Below are 22,582 nucleotides of genomic sequence, written 5' to 3'. Positions count from 1 at the left end.
TTATGTCCTCAACATCTTCAATGTTTGTAACAAAAGAACTACTCGCCATAGGATAAATATGTACAAATCTTTCAATGGGGAACCCTTAATGAATATAGATCTAAGAGTGTAGCTCTGGGAGATTGGGTCAAAATCCCCATAAAAGATAAATTAAGGTGTAGAAAGAGAAAAAAAAGATACTATAATCTATTTCCTACTCCAACCCTTTATTCATCACAATGGAAACAAGGTTTATCACAAGGATTGGCCCACACATAGAAACCTTCTTCTTCAAGTTTGACACCCTACCATTATTGCCACTATCTATCGTCAAAAGGTTTTCTCCTACCTTCTCAACTCCACATCTAAAATTGGATACCCCATCACCAAATAGGCCACCAAATATTCTAAAGTTGAAAGTCCAACTAAAATTCATGCTTCTTCGATACCCTCCATCATCGAAGAAACCAAAGGGATTGCTAAGAAAATGGACTCTCAATCCCTTCCAAATTGGTAACTATTTCACACAAGTGTAAATGAAGACAAAGGTGTATATGCTTTCCCCCTAGCCACACCAGATCTATAAGATGATCTCCCAATCCCTAAATGTATGCATATTGAAGAGGATAACACAATAATAGAGAAGTTGCATACCACATCCCAAAGCATGAAGAAAATCTAGTACTAAGTGCATTAGTAGGTGAAACAATAGGTGATTCCCTAGTATAGTGAGAGGGCATTAAAGAAATCATGATTATATGCTCTGCATAACTAATTTTCTTGATGTTCTTGGGAGACCATTGAAACTAAGAGGAAAGAGAGACAATTTTAAAGGTTTCAAAATAAAACTTGAGAATTTATAAATAATTAATTATTATTACACTTTACTTAAGTTTACTTAGGTTAAATGCATTATTTTATTATTTATCATATAGACACCAAGAAGTATGCATAGATAGATGAGTTGTCTTGTTGACAACACATGATTTTGTATAATCATCTAAGTTGTCATGTAGACAACACAATTGTTCACACTCTAATTAAGCACATGGTGTCTACAACATTTTTTTTGAGATACACCTCAGTATTCTTATCCTCTCATCATCGCACTAGCCTCTGTGCTCAATGGAGGATAATCCACTCTTGGTGGACATGTGCTTAGTTGTGAGGCTTATCACTTTGCTAAATCCTAGTCAATCTAGAGGCCTTTAGATACCGTCTCTTCTAGTGTGTATGTACATATGATATTCTCATTATTGTTATTCTAATCATCCATTATTGGTCCATATTGTGCTAGTGTTTGAGCTTCTTGATCTTGGTGTTATTTTTCCCTAAGAAAAATTCTTACATGGTACTAGAGTTGAGGGAAATTCTCTCCACATAGCCATTGGAAACCGTTTTTGCTTCACCTCTTGGAGGACCTTTATTTAGATCCAGAGCCAAAGAAGACCTCACCATTGCATCTGGAGCATCGATTCGGTGAATTTTAACTATAAATTTTCCTACCTTAGGCCATAGTCAAATTTGAGGGCATTTTATTTTGCAAACCAGAACTCAAAGGCTCGATTTGCAAAACTAATGTGATCCTTTAGATCTATGAATTTAATTTTCAAATATGTATATTTTAATTTGCATCTTTGCAGTTTCAATTTCTTTACAAAATTTTTTTTGGATTTGTATTTTTTTTCAAAATTCTGCAAGAAATTTTTGGTCTATTAAGCCTGTAGAGAAGCATTTTTTTGCAAGCTAACCAAGTGGTCAAATCTTGGTGCCCACAGAATATTCTTTGGAATATTTCTTCTAATCGGTGGTCACAACACAAGGCTAACATTAATTTTCAACATCCAATAGTTACAAACATTCCATGGCCGACCACAACTCACAAACTGGTGACATCTACCAACTCACAACAATGGTTTACAACATAGTGGCTTCATAGCCAACTCAAGGTCTGCAACCTTTTGTTTTTAAAACCTTCGACACTCAAAAAATTGGTGAATGAGGATTAAAAATCCCACATCTGCCCACCAACAATCCCCGTTCACTACCTCCAGTAGCTTTTTCATCTCTGGTGCCGATCTTCCCGTTGACCACCTTCTCACCGCCGGCCTCACCGATCTCCCACCAGTGACTGATGTTTGCCACCTTGTTTGGATCCACATGGCCACCACATTGGCTCCTCCTCTAACCACCACACAGTGATACTACCAGCTTCTTTCTACGCATCAACCTCCAGTACCACATAAGCATTTGACATGGTGCCACATTAATGCCAATGTGATAGACATCTCACCACCAAGTCAGCACTCCCATCATTGTATAGTAAGCATCCAAGTCAACTATCCATACAATACAGATCTGACACATCAACCATAGGGCCCTGCCACGTCAATGTGTCGAGTGGATTTTTTGATGATGCCACCTTTTTATGAGCCTAAATTTGACCCTCGTTAGACTACCACCAGTAGGCTAGATTACACTACCTTGAGGACCATTTGGACATAAATTTTAACATAGTGTTTTCTTAAGCAGACTCCTCACCATATGCAGTTTTGATTTGATAGTTCAACTTTAGGAGGCCATATCTCAATCATCCAAACTCCAAATCAGGTGCAATTTTTTTTTGATTTGGGCTATAATTTCCTAAAACTTTTAGTGGTGTTATTATTCTTTAGTTTTGGTGCATAGATTTGTTAGAAAATTTAGTTTTTGGTGATTGTACCTATCCAGTGCTCCATTTTGCAACTTCAAATGCTCTGTACGAGCTCATCTGGACACATTTTCATGTTCCATTTATTTTGAAAGTGCTTAATTTTTCATCTACGTTTCAGATTTACAATTAGATTATAGGCTTGTGTGGATAGAAATACCACTTTCAGAAATAGTTCCTTTTTTGCATTGTATTACTTTGATTAAACTTCAAAATTGTTGTACATCTGAGCTACATTGCTAAGTACCAGATTTTAACTCCAAGAGGAGGTTGTAAATAGAAAAACTAAAAGTCCACTTTTGTCTTTTTTGACAAGTGGCCTATTGTAAATGCACTACATATAAAGTGCCTAAAGCATTCATTTGGGGGGTTCTTTGATTGAGTGAAAAGGAGGGGTGTGTCTTGTGTTCTTGTGTCTCCTTGATATTGTGCTCTTTCTTTTGCATTATGGGTTCTTTTTCTAAGTTAACTCCACATAATTATGCTACTTGGAAAGAAAATATAAAGGAACCATTGGTTGAAAAAGGTTTATTGCATTATGTAATTGGTACAACAAAGAAACCTGATGATGATGCTGATGAGCCTCGTAAAGAAGATTGGGCATCAAAACAAGAAATGGCCCTAGGAGCTTTGTTAAAGAATATCTCAGATCATGTCTAATATCACATCAAGAACCTTAACAATCCAATAGAAGTTTGGGATAAACTTGAAGCATTGTATGGGGTGGTAGATGAAGATATGGCCTACACCATTGAGGACAATCTTTTTAAATTGGATCCTAGGAATTTTGACACCGTCAAAGATTATCTTACCCAAATAGACATGTATAGGGCACAACTTAAGGATTTTGGTGAGCCTGTTAAGTTTCAGGATTTGCACCCTACTGAACTAGCAATGTTCAGTAATCCTTACTTAACATGGGAGTCATTTCATTACGTGAGACTGGATAATGAAATGAAACCTCTGGATTCTAGGCAGGCTCCTATTATATCTTTCAGTGAAACACTCTAAAACTTAATGAAAACTTAGAGGGAAAAGGTAAGAAAGTGCAGAAAATAAACCTAAAACCTAAGACTTAAACTAAGAAAAGAGGTGATACACCAAAAGTTACTATGAAGACAAAACACACATGTAACAAAGAGGATTATAGTTCTATGAAATACAGATGAAACACATTTTCCTGTAAAGGTTTGCACAAGTGATTTATGATAAGGTTTCAAAAATTGAAACTACAAAAAGAGGATAAATTACTATCTCACTTTGACTAATTTCACCTAGAAACACATATCATAACCTGCAAGCAGACTTACTTTTCCACAAAAAGGTGCTGGAATGAGATAGAAAACAAGGAATAATGTAAACATTCACAGGTTAACTTATCAAATCATTTAAAACACACACATAATTTGTAGAATGGAAAAAGAACTTGACAATTTACTTCATAGGGCGTAATCACACTGCTGTCACTAGCATTATTTCTTCAAAATATTGAATTACAGACTCTGTAACAAAGCTTAGGACTCCAAAGATGTCTCCAAACTCAGTCATAAAATCAGAACCCCTCTCAAAATGAGTTAAAAAACTCATTAAGTACAAAAATCAACCATTGGGTCAAATGCAGAATAAGAGCCACAAAATCAGGGCCTAGAAACTTCCAAAAATGAAGTCCCTCCACTCATTTGACTTCACTAACTAATAACTACCCCCATGACTCATCAAAACCTCCCTAAAAACGCTTCAACAAGTCATAAAGACCCACAAACTGACTTGACAAAGCCAGATCCAACCCCCTATATTTTCTCCATATGTTTCCCAACTGCTTTTAGCTTTAAAGACAATGATATGAAGGACTTAAAGATTGATATTTTTTCTTTTTTCATTTGTAACAAATAAAATTAATATTCAATGATTTATAATTTATCATTAAATATTAATTTTCTACAATATTGACTTCATTGCAAAAAGAAAATAAAATCCTTTATTTTACATAACAAATCATTAAAAATGGTTGCTCATTTTAATGATTCATATTTCAAACCTATACAAACTTAATAAATGATTATCAAATATATACACAACACATTATATGCTTCACTTCAAATGCGAAAATGAGATAAAAGTCCTATCTCCCGCGGACTTCAAATCTTTGTTCAATTTGGCAAAGGGCAGATTAAAACTTTGAAAGAGCCCAACTCATCTCATTTTATCATTTTTGAATCTTCGAACGAGGGTTTCTAAGAGCTTTGAGGAAATTTTGTTGTGAAGTTGATACTGTCTTGTTGGAGGATTTGTTAAGATTCTTCATGTACAGAGATTTTGAGAAGATCCGAAAGGTATGTTTCTTTCTATACTCTTGAGATTAAAGTTCTTTGAAAGCTGATTCTGACATTATTCGTGATACATCCTCTAAGAACTCTGTTACCTTGAATGGTGTTCTAGCCATTTGTGCCTCCAGTGCATATTCTACATAGTTTGAATATCCCAACAAGCGTGCCATCTTGTACCTCAGATGGATCAATTCCTCAAGGATCAATGTATTTTCCTCCAAGCATCGTTGACCTTTTGCTGATGCCACAACTTTTCTAGTTGTTCCAACCTTGCAATGCTTTAGTATTGGATAAATATGGATTGGCTTAATATTAACCTTTAGCATGCCATCCTCGGTTTTGTCTAGGCTCTCCAAAAAATCAAAAGGCATCCCAACCAGATTTGAATCCTTGAATAAAAGATAACAATTCTCCTCGCTCAAATTCCAGACAAATGTATTACATAGCTCCCGTATTCTTGCTTTTAACCTATCAATTTCTATTCTTCTACTAGAAGTAGAATTAAGACCTCGCCTCTCAAAATCTTTTACCAAGTGGTTGTCATAGCGTCGAGCTTCTGGATCTAGCCATTCCCCTCTCGCTGCAAATAATTTCACAACACGATAAACATCTTCTCACTGTATATGAGCAATGTTAGTATGCTAATAGAAACCAAATTTAAATAAAGCTTCTACAAACTAAACAAAATTCATAAACTTCAAGATAGACTAAGATGAGCTCTTAATTGAGAATATGAGCCATTAATGGACTCTCTCAATAAGAAGCTCTCTTGTTGAGTAGCTTTATCTAAATGGATAGGATGTATGCTCAATATGCTTTCAAAGGCTTCAATGGATGATTGTGGATTTTTGGTGTGGATAGATGGATTTAGTATGGATTTGGCTCTCAAAATAGCATTATAACTTTACTTCATGGATTGTGTTATTTTGCAAAGGGGAAGGATCCAATTTATAGGCAAGAGGCTTGAGGGATTGAGGGCTAAGATGCAAGGATGGGAAAAAGCTTATGGAAGGCTCAGATTGCATGAGAGGAGAGCACATGGATTGTGCTTCCTTATAGCCAATCAAGGAGTGACACATGTCACATGGTGAGAGGATGGAGGAAAGGGCAAGGATGAGTCAACACAGGAGGCTCAAGAGATAAAATCTTCATAAAGACCCTCATAATGACTTGTAAGAGCAATAAAAGGGCTTGTAAGAGTCATTTATGACCTAGTGGACTTCATAAAGTTTTATGGTTGAGATATTTTGAGGGTGATGAGAGCAAATTCGACTTGGACTTGATTAGAAATGTTTTAAGCTTGTTTAGGCTTGTGCAAATGATTAGAGGATGGATTAGGATGGTTTAGGATTAGCTTAAGGATAGGCAAGTGGATGGCATTTAATGAGGGTGGGTGAAAGAAGAGATATTTGTTAACTTTGGCTTGGGTTAGTAAGTTTTAACCCATGTTTAGGGAATGTGACAAGGTTAGGAGGGGATTAGGATTAGGTTTAAAGACATCTTCTAGAAGATTCTAGATTTTGGATGAGGATAAAGACTTTCTAGAATAGTCTAGAATTTCCTAGGATGAGGATGAAGACTTTCTAGAAGAGTCTAGAACTTCTTAAGGTGAGGATAAATTAGATTTTTAGGAAATAAATAAAGTTTTATTTATTTCAAGGGTTTGGGTTGAGGAGATATTTATTAAAACTTTTTTAATAAACATGAGGATTAATATTTAATTTTAATTAAATATTTTGAGTTGGGGTTAGGGGTAGGAAATGATGAGATTAGCCTTTAATCGAAATTAAAGAAGGATTAGAAGATTTTGGAAGAGGTTATTGGTCATAAGGAAATTGGCCAATTTTTGGGCAAAAAATAAATTTTTTATTTATTTTAGGATTTTTGGTCAATTTATTAATTAAATAATTAATAAATAAGGAAATAATGTTTAAATAAGATTTAAACATTTTTGGGAGGGATTCCTTAATTAAATATTTTTAATTAAGATAAAGGAATTTAATGGCATAAAAATTAATTAATTAATTAATTAATTAATAAATGATGATGTCATCAGGACTTTTTCAGAAAATAAAAATACTTTATTTTCTAAAGGTTTTTAGGTGTCTACATTTTGCCCCTCTTTGATGTGATGCCGCAAGTGGCATGACATCAAAGATACGAAAATAAGATGCCCAAGGCTAGAGCAGAAGAGGAGAGAATGGACTGTGAGATGCCCCCTCAAGAAGGCAGCGGGGAGAGAAAGTGAGGCTCGATGGCTTCTTGAAAAGTACAAGAATATGGGATGAGCAAGGAGACTTAGATTGGCAAAGAGAAGGGGCTGAATTAGCTCAAACTCTCACTATGGGAGAATGATAAAGGAGAATCAGATGCACAAGAGGAAGCAAGCTTAAGACCTTAGGGAAGGTGGAGGATGAAGGAGCAGAGCGCTATAAAAAGGAATCCAAGATAGGGAGATGGATGAGGGGATTATAAAGCTGATGGAACAGGATTTCAAAGAGTTAGATTGGTGGAAGATGGGTTTCGGAGATCCCTAGGACTAGGATTGTGGATCTCGAAAGATGAGGCTTGGTGGGTTGATTTGGATTGGTGGATCCCTAAGACTAGGATTGTGGATCCCTAAAGCTAAGAGTGATGAGTGATTCAAAGAGATACTGATGCATCAGCTAGGGTAGGAGAGACAGATGCTGGATATGGGTGGGGGATAATGGAGATGAAGGAAAACCATTGAAGCTTTTTGAGCGGGGGGATACTTCAAAAAGAAGTACCACCATGTAGTTGAGCACTAGATTTGCTATAGGACTATTGGTTAATTGCCAAGGTTACCAAGAACATCAAGGCCTTTTCACCAACCGTCCAAAGGACTAACAAACTAACTCAAAACAAACACACAAGGATTGCCCCAGCATCACACATGAATCCTAGAGGAAGCAGCGTGGAAACGACACTGGAGAACCCACAAGCAGAAAAGAAAAACAAACGAAAGACCTGATCAAGACCTTACACTCTAATTGCCCCATTCGCAGCATACCATGATATGGAAGATCGTGGCAACCTTGAGGAGGGAACAAGGAGATTGCTTGGAAAAGATACTTCAAGACCCAAAAGGGGAGATTCCAAATCAAAAGAAAGTGAAAATCCAAAAGAGAGTTGTTTGCCAACGAGATGGGTAGGACGAGGTACTAACGGACCAAGATTAGACTTGAGGAAAGCTATATCCTGCAAGGACCTATCGGAGAGCACCTAAGTTGGTGGATCGGGATGAGTGGTGCGTCTGGCAAGCTGAACTAAGAAAGATAACACTTTGGTGACAGGAAATCTAGCTAAAGGATGCATTGGAATAGCTAACCAAGATGTGTGATGGGTGCAAGATGCTGATCAAGGACAAACTGACATGAACGCTGGATAGATACAATGGTACTAAGTTAAAGAGGATGTACAAGCTGATGGACCAAGATATGTTACAAATGTACAAGTTTGTTCATGTTTTGGTTTTTGTGAGATGGAAATGTTTGTGAAGGATGGGATGTCTATAATAGGTGATAGGTGGATAGGTAGATGGTTTGCGAAAAGCTTAAGGAAAATGGAATTTTGTGTGTGCACGTGATAGTATACAAGCTAGGATACAGGATTATTTATAGGCTGGAATATGGTACAAACGTTGGACAAGATTTGGATAGACAAGGTATGGTACAAGATTTACAAGGTATAATACAAGCTTTGGTACAAGATTTACAAGCTGTACAGGAGGTATTTACAAGCTTCATCAGATTTTGGATATTTGGTTGGAACACCAAGGGAACAAGCAAGTGTGTCTTATGGGATGGTGGGTAAATGGATGAGGGATAGGATAGTGATAGATAATGGATTAGTCTTTAGTACACAAGGCGCCTGAATTACCAGGTTTTCACCAAGGTACCTATCCAAGGTGCTTGAATTGCCAAGTTTTCACCATTGGACGCTTATTTCTCTTTACTATTTTTTTCTTTTGTGTTTTTCAAAAGCTAGGTATACCAAGGATCTTCAAGCATAGAACTTCTTGAGATGAATGATGTTAGTAGGATCATTCAAGAGTTCTCCTTCTGGTGTAGATAGCTGATAAGCTCCAGAGCCAAAGGAAGCAGTGACAACATAAGGACCAAGCCATGTAGGTTCAAACTTGCCTTTCTTTTCTCGATCTACTTGGACTTTCATGTTTTCTTTGAGGACCATGTCACCTGGCTGAAAGTGTCGTGGAAGCACCTTCTTGTTGAAATTTCTTTTGAGACGAGTTTGATAGACTGTGAGATGATCATAGGCTTGTTGTCGCTTCTCGTCTAAGAGATCTAGCTGGGTGAGTCGAGCTACTCTATATTCTTCATCTGATATTTGCCCTTGCAAAGATATGCGCAAGGAGGGAAGTTCAACCTCTATAGGTAGTACCGCTTCGGCACCATAGACTAGGGAGTATGGAGTTGTGCCTGTGGATGTACGGAAGGAAGTTCGATAGGCCCATAAGGCTGGATTTATTTGTAGGTGCCAATCACGGCCGGAATCATTGACAACTTTCTTTAGAATTTTGAGGAGGGTTTTGTTAGTTGCCTCTGCCTGGCCGTTACCTTGTGGGAAATATGGGCTAGAAAAGCGGTGATGGATGCGGAGGGAAGTGCATAATTCTTCCATGTTGAGATTTTCAAAGTTACCTCTGTGGTCGGTGAAGATGGTGGATGGGATGCCGAAGCGGCAAACAATGTGGTACAAGATGAACTTGGAGACCTGAACTCCTGTAGCTGAGACTAGGGGGACTGCTTCCACCCATTTAGTGAAATAGTCTATAGCTATTATTATCCATTTATGTCCATCAGATGAGAGGGGTGTGATAGTTCCAACTAGGTCAAGGCCCCAACAAGCGAAAGGCCAAGGTGGTGCAATAGGCTGTAGATCCTGTGCCGGAGCGTGCACAAGATTTGCATGCTGCTGACATGGGAGACACTTTCTGACAAAGTCACAAGAGTCTTCTTCAATGGTAGGCCAATAGTAGCCTGCTCTAAGGATTTTTCACGCTAGGACAATACCACTCGTGTGGGCACCGCAAAGTCCAGAGTGTACTTCCTTTAACACCATCGCGGCCTCATTTTGGTCTAAACATCGAGAGAGAGTATCGTGATAACCCCGACGATATAGGGTATTGGCTATGATAACATAGCGGGATGATTTTCGGATGAGGTTCTGGCGTTGGGTATGTGTGAGGTGAGGGGATATGATACCATCGTTAAGGTAAGCATGAATCTCATGGTACCAAGGGGATTGGGGACCAACCAAGATACAAACACGGTTTGAATCCTCATTCGCATAAGCGGGTGTGAGGAGCTGCTCCACTAAAAACTCATATTGTGTAGCTGCTTGGGGAATTTCCAAGAGCGAGCCTATAGTAGCCATAGCATCTGCTGCTTTGTTCTGTATTCGAGGCACTTGTGTAAACTGAAGCTTTGTAAAATGTTGGGTTAGCTGATCAACTAGCTCTTTGTAGGGTAATAGCTTTTCATCTTTGATTTGATATTCATTTAGGGCTTGCTTGATGATGAGCTGAGAATCGCCAAAGATTTGTAGCTCAACAATGTTCCATTCTACAGCTATCTTTAATCCTGCTATGAGGGCCTCATATTCAGCTATATTGTTGGTGCTAGGGAATTGTAGCTTGAAGGCTTTTGGAATGTAATCTCCTTGAGGTGTGACCAACAATATTCCTGCCCCTGATCCATGAGATGTGTATGAGCCATCAAAATAAAGTTTCCATGGGGGTTGTTCTTCAATTAGACAGATATGCTCATCTGGAAATTCTGTGATCAACGGATAAACATCTATTAGAAGTGCATCAGCTAGGTGATCTGCTATAGCTTGCCCTTTGATTGCCTTTCTATCCACATACTGGATGTCAAATTCACTAAGGAGCATAACCCATTTGGCCAAACGGCCTGTAAGTGTTGTTCTAGAGAGCATATACTTGAGAGGGTCAATCTTGGAGACTAGTTGGATGGTATGACTTAGCATGTAATGGCGAAGTTTTTGAGTTGAGAAAACAACTGCCAAACAAGCTTTTTCCATAGGAGTGTAATTGAGTTCATAACCAACTAGGGTTCTACTGATGTAGTAGATGGCTCTTTCTCTGTTGTAGTCATCAAGCTGTGCTAGAAGTGCCCCTAGAGCAGTAGGTGTTGCTGATATGTACAAAATCAGGGGACGACCAGGAACTGGTGGAACCAAGATAGGGGGATTGATGAGATATTGCTTGAGATGGTCGAAGTTGCGCTGACATAAAGGATCCCACTTGAAGTTCTCATCCTTCTTCAGTAAATGTGAAAATGGTGTACACTTATCTGCAAGCTGGGAGATGAAGCGTCGAACAGATTGGAGCTTTCCTTGAAGAGAGCGAAGCTATCGCAGTGTCTGGGGAGGAGGCATGTCTAAGATAGCCTTGACCTTCTTGGGGTCAATCTCTATACCTCGTTTAGAAACTATGAAACCTAGAAGCTTGCCAGATGTGACCCCAAAGACACATTTCTTGGGATTCAGCATGAGATGATATTTGGCTAACCTATCAAAGACTTTCTCCAGGTCAACAAGATGATCCATGAAGGTATGAGACTTGACCAAGATATCACCCACATAATCCTCCAAAATGCTATGGATGAGATCATGAAAAATGGCTGTCATAGCTCTTTGATAGGTAGCCCCAGCATTCTTTAGGCCAAAAGGCATCATGTTGTAGCAAAAGGTTCCCCAAGGGGTAGTGAATGCTGTCTTATGCTGATCCTCTTCTGCAATCTTGATTTGATTATACCCAGAAAATCCATCCATGAGGGACAAAATTTCATGTCCAGCTGTAAGATCTACAATCATATCTATGTTGGGCAAGGGAAAATCATCTTTTGGACAAGCTTTGTTAAGATCTCTAAAATCAGTGCAGATTCTGATGTCACCGGAAGGTTTAGTGACAGGGACCATGTTGGAGATCCACTCTGAGTAGTCGATAGTTCGGATAACCTTAGCAGCTAGCATTCTTTCTAATTCAGTTTTGACCAATAATGCCACCTTGGGGTGCATTTTTCTAAGCTTTTGTCTGACGGGCTTGATCTTTGGATCAACTGCAAGATGATGAACTACAAGCTTTGGATCAAGTCCTGGCATGTCTTGATATGACCATGCAAATCGGCCAATATTCTCTCTTAAGACCTCAAAGAGGAGGTCAGCTTGGTCTTGTGATAGGGACGCAGCAATGTGAACAAGTCTGGGGATCTCTGAAGAACCAATGTTGACTTCTCGAGTATCCTCAATTAGAATAGAAGACACCTCTGGTCGATTATCTTGAGGAGGCAATGCTAAATCCTCATGTTCTTCTTGTGGCTCTGGATTTTCTTGCTGAGGGGTTCTCTTCGTTGCCTTAGCTAGTCTCAGATTCACCTTAGTTCCAATTTTGGGTGTATCGGAACTAGGTTGGGGATTTTCTCCAAAATACCCTTTGGGATCTAGCTTGTAGATATAGGTAGAATCTGGCTTTGTTTTCTTGTGAGGAGTTTCAGCTCCCATGAATCTTAGAAGTGCCTCCTCTGATGTGAACTCATCGATGTGTATGACACTTGGTTGGTCCCAATCTATGAGTTGTGGATGGGCGAGTGGTAGGTCAATGAGGTGGATGGATAGTTCTTGGAGAACAGAGTCTCCGAGGGAGATTTGGTCTAGGATATCGTCGTAGGCTCTCTTTTCAACTTCCTCTGGAATGTCTTCGATTTCGACAAGGTTGCGGTGAATGTTCGAAAAAGCGTGACCGTTCTCATTGGTGCCCCCAGTTGTGGATATGCCAAAGCCAAGACCTGACTTCGATTCTCACTTATGTGCATCGATGGGGCACTGCATGCCTCTTTCTTCTGGTCCTAGACCACCACCTTGATAGTTCCATTTGTCAGTGATGAGCTTATGTTCTTGGGGATACTTTTGGCTGAAGTGATCAAGGCGTGCTTGATTTCTTTGAGGTGCATCCTTATGTAACCATTTGTTGATATCTGGAGTGAGCTCCTCATGAAGAGGGATTTTTGAGGATACAAAGGTTGTTGGGCCAAACTGTTTGTATCGAGGAGGTGGAACCTCCTTAGCTTTGTGATATGTCGGTCGTCCATGGGCATGTGGATCAAGTGGGAGTGCCCCGACAACAAATGCATCTGACAGACTATACTCTCCACAACCTTTGTTATTGATCTTCACGGTAGACAGGGTAGAGGCGAGGATGGTTTCTGGGTCATTATAAGTGTGGGATGAGCTGGCGATGGATGTGCCAATATCAATTCCAGGGCAATGGTTTGTATATGAAGCTTCAACCGCATTGCAGTAAGCAAAGGGTTCTGGATCGGCATGGATGGTTACCTCAGTGCCTTGATGCGGAAATTTGATGCACTGATGGTAAGTGGATGGAACGGCTTTCATGGCATGAATCCATGGGCGACCAAGGAGGATGTTAAATGGTAGGTTTAGATCAATAACATGGCAGAGTGTCTCTTGGATGACTGGCCCAACCTTGATTGGCAGCAAAATAGTTCCTTCTGTTGTTCTTTCCAAGTTGTCATAAGCTTTGATGGTGATAACCTCACTGATGATATCTGCCTCAGTATACCCAGCTTGTTTTATGAATTTTAGGGTGCAAATATTCAAGGCTGATCCATTATCTATCATTACTCTTTTTACAGCAAAGTTGGATACCATGATGGCTATGCGAAGCGGAAGGGTGTGATCTGGCTCGACCACGGGTATGTCGGTGGGTTTGAATGATAGGGCACATGAGGATGAGAGGTGTCCAACAAGATTACGAAAATCAGTAGCATTGATATCAAAAGGGACACGAGATTCTATGAGAGCACTATCAAGGATGTTCTTGTACACAGGACTAGTGCGAAGAAGGTCTAAAATGGAGATTTGGGCTGGCATGTTCCCAAGGTGTTCCAAGATATTGTACTGGCTTTTTGATGGAGCTGATGGTGTTGGTGTAACAGGTGGGCCTGCGATGTTAAATCGCGCTCTTCGAGTGGTGACTGCACACTCATTGTTTGGTCCTTGGATATTGATAACATTGACGGAAGGCTCTTTCTCGGATATACAACCTATAAGGCTACCATAGTCTATATAGGATGAAGTGTGGTCATTGTTCTTCCCATGCTGTTGGTTTGGCTGACGGTTGTTGGTGTTGTTGTTGTTGGTTTGGATAGGTGCTTTTCCAGGATTTTGGTTGTGGTGTGGAGGAAAAGCATTTTGATAGATCTGTAAGCCTGCATTGGGAGAGGTTTGGGCACCAACAGTGATTTCCTTCCGATCAATGAGGTCCTGCACATAGTCTTTTAGTTTCATGCATCTGAGGGTAGTGTGACCTTTTACCCTATGAAATTTGCAGTACTCATTATCTTTGTACCATGCAGCTTTGGATTGGCTTGGGTCAATTTGCTGGGTAGGAGGAAATTTGATGAGGTTTTCTTTGACTAATTTCTCAAAAATGACATCCAATGGTTCACCAAGGGGTGTATAGTTTCTAGGTGTAGGTTGGAATCTAGGCTTTTGTCCTGCAGCTACATTGATGGCATTAGCTTGATTGCTAGACCCTTGGAAGTTGGGTCTTGGATTGTGGTTTTGATAGCTTTGGTTATTCTGTTGTTGGTAGTTGATAGCTTGTTGATTTTTTGGTTGATATGGTGGGTTGGACTGGTTGTGAGAAGGACCAACAATATTCACATGTCTGGTGTCAGTGACGCCATCTGTTGCAACGTGCTTGTTTTTGTTCCAATACCTAGACTTGTCATTGGAATGTGATTGATTTTGGTTGGCTTCCTTGTAAAGCTTGACCACACCATCTTTAATGAGTCCTTGCTCAAGGACCATTCCTTTCTCTTTGATATCTTTGTAGGTTTGCAAACAGTTCATGGTCATGTGGTGAGCCAAGCTAGGATGGGCATTATCAATAAACATTTTCACAACATGGCGTTCTGGCAAGGTGCAGGATATGCGGGTGGTAAGGGTTTGCCATCTTTGCAGGTATTCGGCAAGGCTTTCTCCACCTTTTTGCTTGGTGTGGACAAGATCAACTATTGATAGCTCTGTTTCAACAAGATGGGCATATTGGGCTACAAATGCCTCAGATAATTCAGCAAAGTTTTTAATTGTGCCATAGGGGATTCTATAAAACCATTCAAGAGCTGGTCCAGCTAAGCTTTTGGGAAAAAGGCGCAAGAGGAAGACATCATTGTATGCTACGTCTTGGCAGTGCATGTAAAATTCTTTGATATGTGTGACAGGGTCTCCTTTTCCTCTGAATTTGTCAAATTTGGGTACCTCAAAGTGTTTGGGAAATGGTGTCATGGTAATGGCTCTGTCAAATGGGTAAGGACACACATTCTCAAACTTGAATGTCTTCGGATCATTCCCTTCTTGGATGGCTTTCAGAGCTATCTTCATTTGCTCCCATTTTGAATTGATAGGTGATGGCTGGGGTGCCCCCAATGTAGGAGTGCCTTGAGGTAGGTATGTGCTGGATGGGGCCGCTGAATATGGATGGCTATGAGGGATTTGCTGATAGGGATTGTACATTGTTTGGGCAGTTGCATGATGGATGACAGGTTGCTGAGGGGGAGGTGGTGCATATTGCTGCATGTGCTGCGAGGGTTGCTGTTGATATGGGATTTGAGGTTGGGATTGAGGAACAGAAGCTGGCTGTGGGATAAATGGATTGCTTTGTGGAGGTAAGGTATAAGATGGTTGAGAGGCTTGGGGAAAGGATCGGGGGGCTTGTGGGGTTTGACCAATATATGTGGGTTGTGCCCCCATTTGGGATGGTATCTGCAAATAATTGGTGGTTGGCTGGGGTGGTGGATTACCTCCTAGAAGTGGCATTGAAAAGTAGTTGGTAATTGGAGGTAATGGATTAGTTGGTGGTGGAGGTGGTGGGAATTGAAAGCTTGGGAATGGAACTGATGGGGTTTGATAGCTTTGTGGTTGGATTTGGAAGCTTGGTAGAGTGGTGGCAGGGGCTGGGGTCACTTGGGAGCTTGGTAGAAAATTGGTAGTAGCTTGTGGGATTTGATAGCTTTGTGGAGTGAGGGTAGTAGCTTGTAGATTTGTGGCTAATGGTATTGAGCTCCCAAGACCTAATGGAAATGATGGGATTGTGTGTTGGGCTGCAGTGAACAAGCTGGGGGTGATGAAAGGTTGATTACTTGGCCCCATGGGTGGCATCCCTGTTGTATATTGCTGAGGTTGGCCAAAGATGCTAGCACTGATTTGGGAGATGGGTGGATTTGGAAGGCTAGTTTGGGGAGCAGCAGCAGCAATAGTGAAGGGGGTGAACGGTGAGCTATTTTGGGTAAAGGGGGTTTGGAGCGGAGAGGTATGAACCAAGGATGGAGTGGTGGTGGCTGGGTTGGCTTGCGGCATGGAGATTTCAACTTGGGTGGATGATGGTATGTTTGGGTCTGTTGGATCATATGGATTGGCTGGAGGCTCTTCTTTTGGCATATATTGAGGATAATTTGGATCATAAGAGCCTATGGGTGGTGGTAGCTGCCCAAACAATGGGTGAGATGGATCTGATAATGGAGGGGGTCTTCCAAAGTCAAAGGTTCCTACATTTTCCCTTCGAAAATTAGCCATGATTGTCTCTTTGTTCTTGTCTATAATGGCATTTACCAATACTGCATTTCCTGGTTGGTTCATGAAAGCTTCAATGTCAGTACGTGATGGCATAGCTTTCTCTGGGCTGAAGGATGGCTGAGTGCTCAAGGGGGGTGAGGCTGTTCGATCCAAATGATAGGGCTCCATTGTTTCTTTCTTCTTGGCTAAGCGAGTGATGGGTGGCATGAAAAATGCTCCTAGGGATGAGATGCAATAATGCTGATGGATGCAAAAGGGGGAAGGCTTCTCTATGCAAATGATTTCCTAGGTTAAGGCAAAGCTATATGAAAAAACCTAAGGAGGATTGGGTTGGAGATTCTAACTTCAAAGATATGTTGCCAAAGCACGAAAGGTCTGCTTTCCTATGTGCAAGCTTGGTGGTGATTGTGTCAACTTAAGGATAGACTGATGATCCTTTAGGAAGAACACGAGATTGACCACTTGTGGATCCCAACCTTTAGCTCAAGGTGATGAGGGATAACAAGTGACAAAGCTGGATTACCCTAGACAAAGCTCTGTCAAAGGGATAACCTTGGTGAGATTGATGGATTTGGAAGATTTTAGGAGTGGCAAACTTTTGGCAAAAGTGACAACAATTTTGAAGGCTTGGATGTGTGGTGTTGATTGCTGGCTAGATGGTTTGATTCTAAATGAGATGGATGAGCTAATAATGCTTAAGGGGATAACCTAAGATGGCTGGCTTTTCTACAAAGATGACTCTAAAGTGAAGCTAATCCAAGAAGATGGGGAGAAACAAGGGTGTCTAATCATAGAAATCATGCCTAGTTGGTAAGGCATAAGCAGGATTAACTCCTGGATGTTGGCTAAATTTGATGGTGCGCTCTAACCAGGCCTCTTGAAGTGCTTCGTCGGTAGCTTTGTCCTCTGCTTTGTGGAATTTGGCAATTCGTGGGCTTGGTGTTATTTCTTTTCTCTTGGCTGAAAGTTCTTGGTATGCTAGAGATGGTTTGAGTTTAACTTTGTGGAACTTCTGTTTGGGTTTGGGTTGCTCTGACATCAATTTCTAAATCTTCTTGGCTTTGAGAGATCTTGGTTGTTTTGCTTCAACTCATTCAACTTCTGGAATAGGCAGTGACTACGCTAAGTATGCCCTAAGCTAGGATTGACCAAGTTTGGCAAACATTCATTCAACAAATAAAAGATCAAGCAATAGATAGAAACAACCAGATAGAAGTTTTTGATTCTTAGAAAGTGATACTTGCGCCAAGGAGTGTGTATGTTCTACAAATGTTTTGATCAGTCACCTCAAACACATTAACATCCTAGATGGTTGTCTACAAGGCTGAAAGTTGGTTTAGCTAAGGAGTCCTCGATATACCCAAGGTACGTGAGGCCCAAATCCGTAGATGAGACCAAAAAGATGTCACACAGCCGAGAGGAGCGGTAACCCACTTCTCCTCTTTCACTTCTCAAGGGTATAAAGTTCCTTGAGGCTTAGCCCGAGTGACAAAATCTTGATCCCAAGAGAGGTGTCTTTCGATTCACCTTCCGATTCTTATACTCTGCCAGAACGCTGGAGTTGAGGTCGTCCAAGGGGTGATGAAATCCCCAAGCAGGCCTCCTAAAAAGAAACAAGGTTTTGGATCCTAATCTTATGCACCCAAGATGGCCTCGAAAGACGACAAGGGGAGAGAAGACTTGGATGACCTTGGGCTAAAAAACACATTTGTTCTTTTACCAACTGACGCTTAAGTTTTCTGATCTAGACTTTGCAAGCACTCATGTTTAAGATACAATGTTTATTCCAACTTGAAGCGCCAACAAAAGTAAATCGATCGAAGAATGAAAACAATAAGAAGAGTTAGGGTCAACAAAAGCAAACTCGCGCGCCCAGAGGCCCTCCACGTCAATTATCGATTAATTTTCTTTAAGGCATTCAAGATTGAGTGTGAGTTTGTTTTAAGCCCAAAAAAAAAGTGTGTGAGATTCGATTTCAAGCGCGCGCCCGGAGGCTCTCCACGTCAGTTGTTGTTCAATTTTAGTGCCCAAACTTGAAGTGTGATCGATTTAATCTAGAGTTTTGATCATTTAAGAATTTTGATAAAGTTAAAGCAAAAATTCAAAGACCAAGTGAGTGAGTTAGATTGTGGAACATTTAACACCTTTTTCAAGTAGACCCATCCCCATAAATGGCGCTGAGATTGCAACCAATGGTTAATATTTGATGGGTGATTAGAAAAGAGGTGAGTCCAAGGAACTACTCAAATTGATTTTTGCAAATTTGTATTTTAACTTAACAAGGTTTCTTAAATGTCCAAAAATCAAACTTTACCTAGATTGCATGTGGAAAAGAGATTTGTTTTGTTCAATTTTTAGAAGCTCCAAATGAAGTGTTTGATATTGCAATAGTTAATTGATCCTTAGAATTCAAGATTGAATTTGTTGTTTTAACCATGCATTCAAGGAAAATTTGATTTTAATCCATGGCATTCAAGAGTGATTTTAGCAACATGCATTCAAAGAAAAGTGGTTAAACATTCAAGTGTTTTCTTTTGAGCATTCAAGATTGAGATTTTGTGTGTTGTTTTAAGAACTTTGAAGTGCTTTGTTTTAACCTTAGATCATTCAAGATTGTTTTGGACTCAAAAGTGAAAATGACTCTTTGGACTTTGGTTTTCATTCAAGATTTTGTGTTCTAGTTTGCATATTTTAAGCCCAAAAATGATATTCCTAGATTGTTTTGATGCATGAAAATCCTAAGAAACATTCAAGATTTTGCAATAAGACATTTGTTTGGAACAAATAACAAAGCTTTTAGGACAATTTTTGGCAACCATTTAGGACTCTTAGTTTTCATGAAATTTTTTAAAAGAACTTTAGTGTGCACTTAGTGTTGATTTTGAACCTTTTGAAATAGAAACTTGAAGTTCTTTTTAAATTCCCAAAAATGAAGTGTTCCTAATTTTGCATGAATGCATCTAAAACCTTGATGTTGCAAGGATGCAAATGATTAGATTGGTTTAGTTTCCCTTGTTAAAAGATTTTTTCTTTTTTGCAAATTGTTAGTTTTTCAATGGATTTAAGTATGATTTGGGGGTTCATTTTAAGCACTAAAAAGAAGTGTGTATGATTTTGCTTCCTTAACAAAAAAAAGGCCAAGATCTCCCACAAGAAGAAGAAGAAGAAGTAGATGGAATAAGAAGAACATAGACAAGAAGAGGAAGAATAATCCCAAGTGCTTTCTCCACCTATAAGCTTGAAAAATCTGCAAACACTATGAGATTGACTATGAGTTCCTTTGTCTTCTTCATGCTCATGTAGACCTACAAAACCAATTTATACAATCCTACCAATCACAAAAACAAGAAAAATTAGCCAAAATCAGCAAATGACATACAAAACTTGACTAAAAAAGCTAATGAAGATGACCCATGCGGGGTCCCACCGGGCGTGCCAAAATGTATATGAGCAATGTTAGTATGCTAATAGAAACCAAATTTAAATAAAGCTTCTACAAACTAAACAAAATTCATAAACTTCAAGATAGACTAAGATGAGCTCTTAATTGAGAATATGAGCCATTAATGGACTCTCTCAATAAGAAGCTCTCTTGTTGAGTAGCTTTATCTAAATGGATAGGATGTATGCTCAATATGCTTTCAAAGGCTTCAATGGATGATTGTGGATTTTTGGTGTGGATAGATGGATTTAGTATGGATTTGGCTCTCAAAATAGCATTATAACTTTACTTCATGGATTGTGTTATTTTGCAAAGGGGAAGGATCCAATTTATAGGCAAGAGGCTTGAGGGATTGAGGGCTAAGATGCAAGGATGGGAAAAAGCTTATGGAAGGCTCAGATTGCATGAGAGGAGAGCACATGGATTGTGCTTCCTTATAGCCAATCAAGGAGTGACACATGTCACATGGTGAGAGGATGGAGGAAAGGGCAAGGATGAGTCAACACAGGAGGCTCAAGAGATAAAATCTTCATAAAGACCCTCATAATGACTTGTAAGAGCAATAAAAGGGCTTGTAAGAGTCATTTATGACCTAGTGGACTTCATAAAGTTTTATGGTTGAGATATTTTGAGGGTGATGAGAGCAAATTCGACTTGGACTTGATTAGAAATGTTTTAAGCTTGTTTAGGCTTGTGCAAATGATTAGAGGATGGATTAGGATGGTTTAGGATTAGCTTAAGGATAGGCAAGTGGATGGCATTTAATGAGGGTGGGTGAAAGAAGAGATATTTGTTAACTTTGGCTTGGGTTAGTAAGTTTTAACCCATGTTTAGGGAATGTGACAAGGTTAGGAGGGGATTAGGATTAGGTTTAAAGACATCTTCTAGAAGATTCTAGATTTTGGATGAGGATAAAGACTTTCTAGAATAGTCTAGAATTTCCTAGGATGAGGATGAAGACTTTCTAGAAGAGTCTAGAACTTCTTAAGGTGAGGATAAATTAGATTTTTAGGAAATAAATAAAGTTTTATTTATTTCAAGGGTTTGGGTTGAGGAGATATTTATTAAAACTTTTTTAATAAACATGAGGATTAATATTTAATTTTAATTAAATATTTTGAGTTGGGGTTAGGGGTAGGAAATGATGAGATTAGCCTTTAATCGAAATTAAAGAAGGATTAGAAGATTTTGGAAGAGGTTATTGGTCATAAGGAAATTGGCCAATTTTTGGGCAAAAAATAAATTTTTTATTTATTTTAGGATTTTTGGTCAATTTATTAATTAAATAATTAATAAATAAGGAAATAATGTTTAAATAAGATTTAAACATTTTTGGGAGGGATTCCTTAATTAAATATTTTTAATTAAGATAAAGGAATTTAATGGCATAAAAATTAATTAATTAATTAATTAATTAATAAATGATGATGTCATCAGGACTTTTTCAGAAAATAAAAATACTTTATTTTCTAAAGGTTTTTAGGTGTCTACACTCACATGCTTGTTAGGTGGTACAGAAGCTACAAAATCATAGATTTGTTTTGATTTGGCCATGATACAATCTGCTAGATTAAGGATTTTTGATGCAGTAAGATTGACGCAGACTTTGATTCCAGGATATCCTTGAAATATTGGGGCTTTCTTTTTGTGCCCATTCTGCTCCTCTACATGTTGTGGTTTCACATATCTGTGAAGAACTACATCTTCCATTTGTCGTGGATGTGGGTGGAGCTCCCATCTTTCATGCTTGCAGGTGCTTCCATTTGCATTGTTGTGAACGTGGATTGCAACCTTCTTCCTGCGGATCCGAAGCGCTTCCCCTGTTATGTCGTGGCTTCTTCACTGGTCATCTTTTGTAGTGATATTTGCATTGGACATGATAAGAAGAAGGTAAGCCATTTGCTTGTCATTTCTTTGAACGAATTCCCACATTTGAAAATCCATTGATGGTAGCTCCATTTCAAAGCTTTCCTTTGATACTAATTACTTTTTAGAATACTCTGCCTGGATAAACTTCTTTTTAAGTGAAAGAGCACCCCTAGGCTTTGGTTTGTTGATAGACATGACATCTTCAATTTGTTGGTGGTTATCCAGTCTGCTATGGGCATCATTGTTATGCTTTCCACTTTCTAGAAGTTCCTCCTATATTGAATTAGCATACATATTACCAAGGGAGTGGAACAAACTAATAACAGAAAGTTCCCAAACCCTTACATCCAATGTCAAAGATCTAACCTGGTGTATGTATGATTCCATTTGGTGCAGTAATTCATATCCCTGTTTAAAGTAGCGTAGGTGTGCATCCATGGTTTTGTTATTTGTTCCACTAAGATCAACATCTTTATTTTCTTTAACTTCAAATCTACTGGAATCTCTTTTTAAAGTAACAATGAAGTTAGTACGTGCACATTTTCTTTCTACCTTCTTTTACCATGTTATGGTCGAATCTCTTTTCCACAAATT

General features: G+C 39.2%; 1 protein-coding gene across 1 annotated transcript; it reads right to left on the bottom strand.

The window, feature by feature from the left end:
* Positions 1-5,048: 5,048 nt before the first annotated feature.
* LOC149554273 (putative thimet oligopeptidase) lies at positions 5,049-21,829 on the bottom strand. The gene is made up of 2 exons (XM_089790495.1): positions 21,679-21,829; positions 5,049-5,596 (listed from the first exon to the last, which is right to left on the bottom strand). The coding sequence occupies exons 1-2, from the start codon at positions 21,827-21,829 to the stop codon at positions 5,049-5,051; spliced, it is 699 nt and encodes a 232-aa protein (XP_089646621.1).
* Positions 21,830-22,582: the final 753 nt, after the last annotated feature.

This window comes from Cupressus sempervirens, chromosome 6 (genome assembly GCF_028749045.1).
Source record: "Cupressus sempervirens isolate cs-2001-9-10 chromosome 6, ASM2874904v1, whole genome shotgun sequence".
NCBI lineage: Eukaryota > Viridiplantae > Streptophyta > Pinopsida > Cupressales > Cupressaceae > Cupressus > Cupressus sempervirens.
This window is presented reverse-complemented; position numbering and strand designations above follow the sequence as displayed.

Excerpts from the sequence above, each read along its gene's own strand:
- LOC149554273 (XM_089790495.1), bottom strand. The coding sequence starts at position 21,829 with ATGGAAGATGTAGTTCTTCACAGATATGTGAAACCACAACATGTAGAG. Across the intron at positions 5,597-21,678 it reads AATCCTTAATCTAGCAGATT|CGAGAGGGGAATGGCTAGAT; the intron begins GTATCATGGCCA and ends AATTATTTGCAG.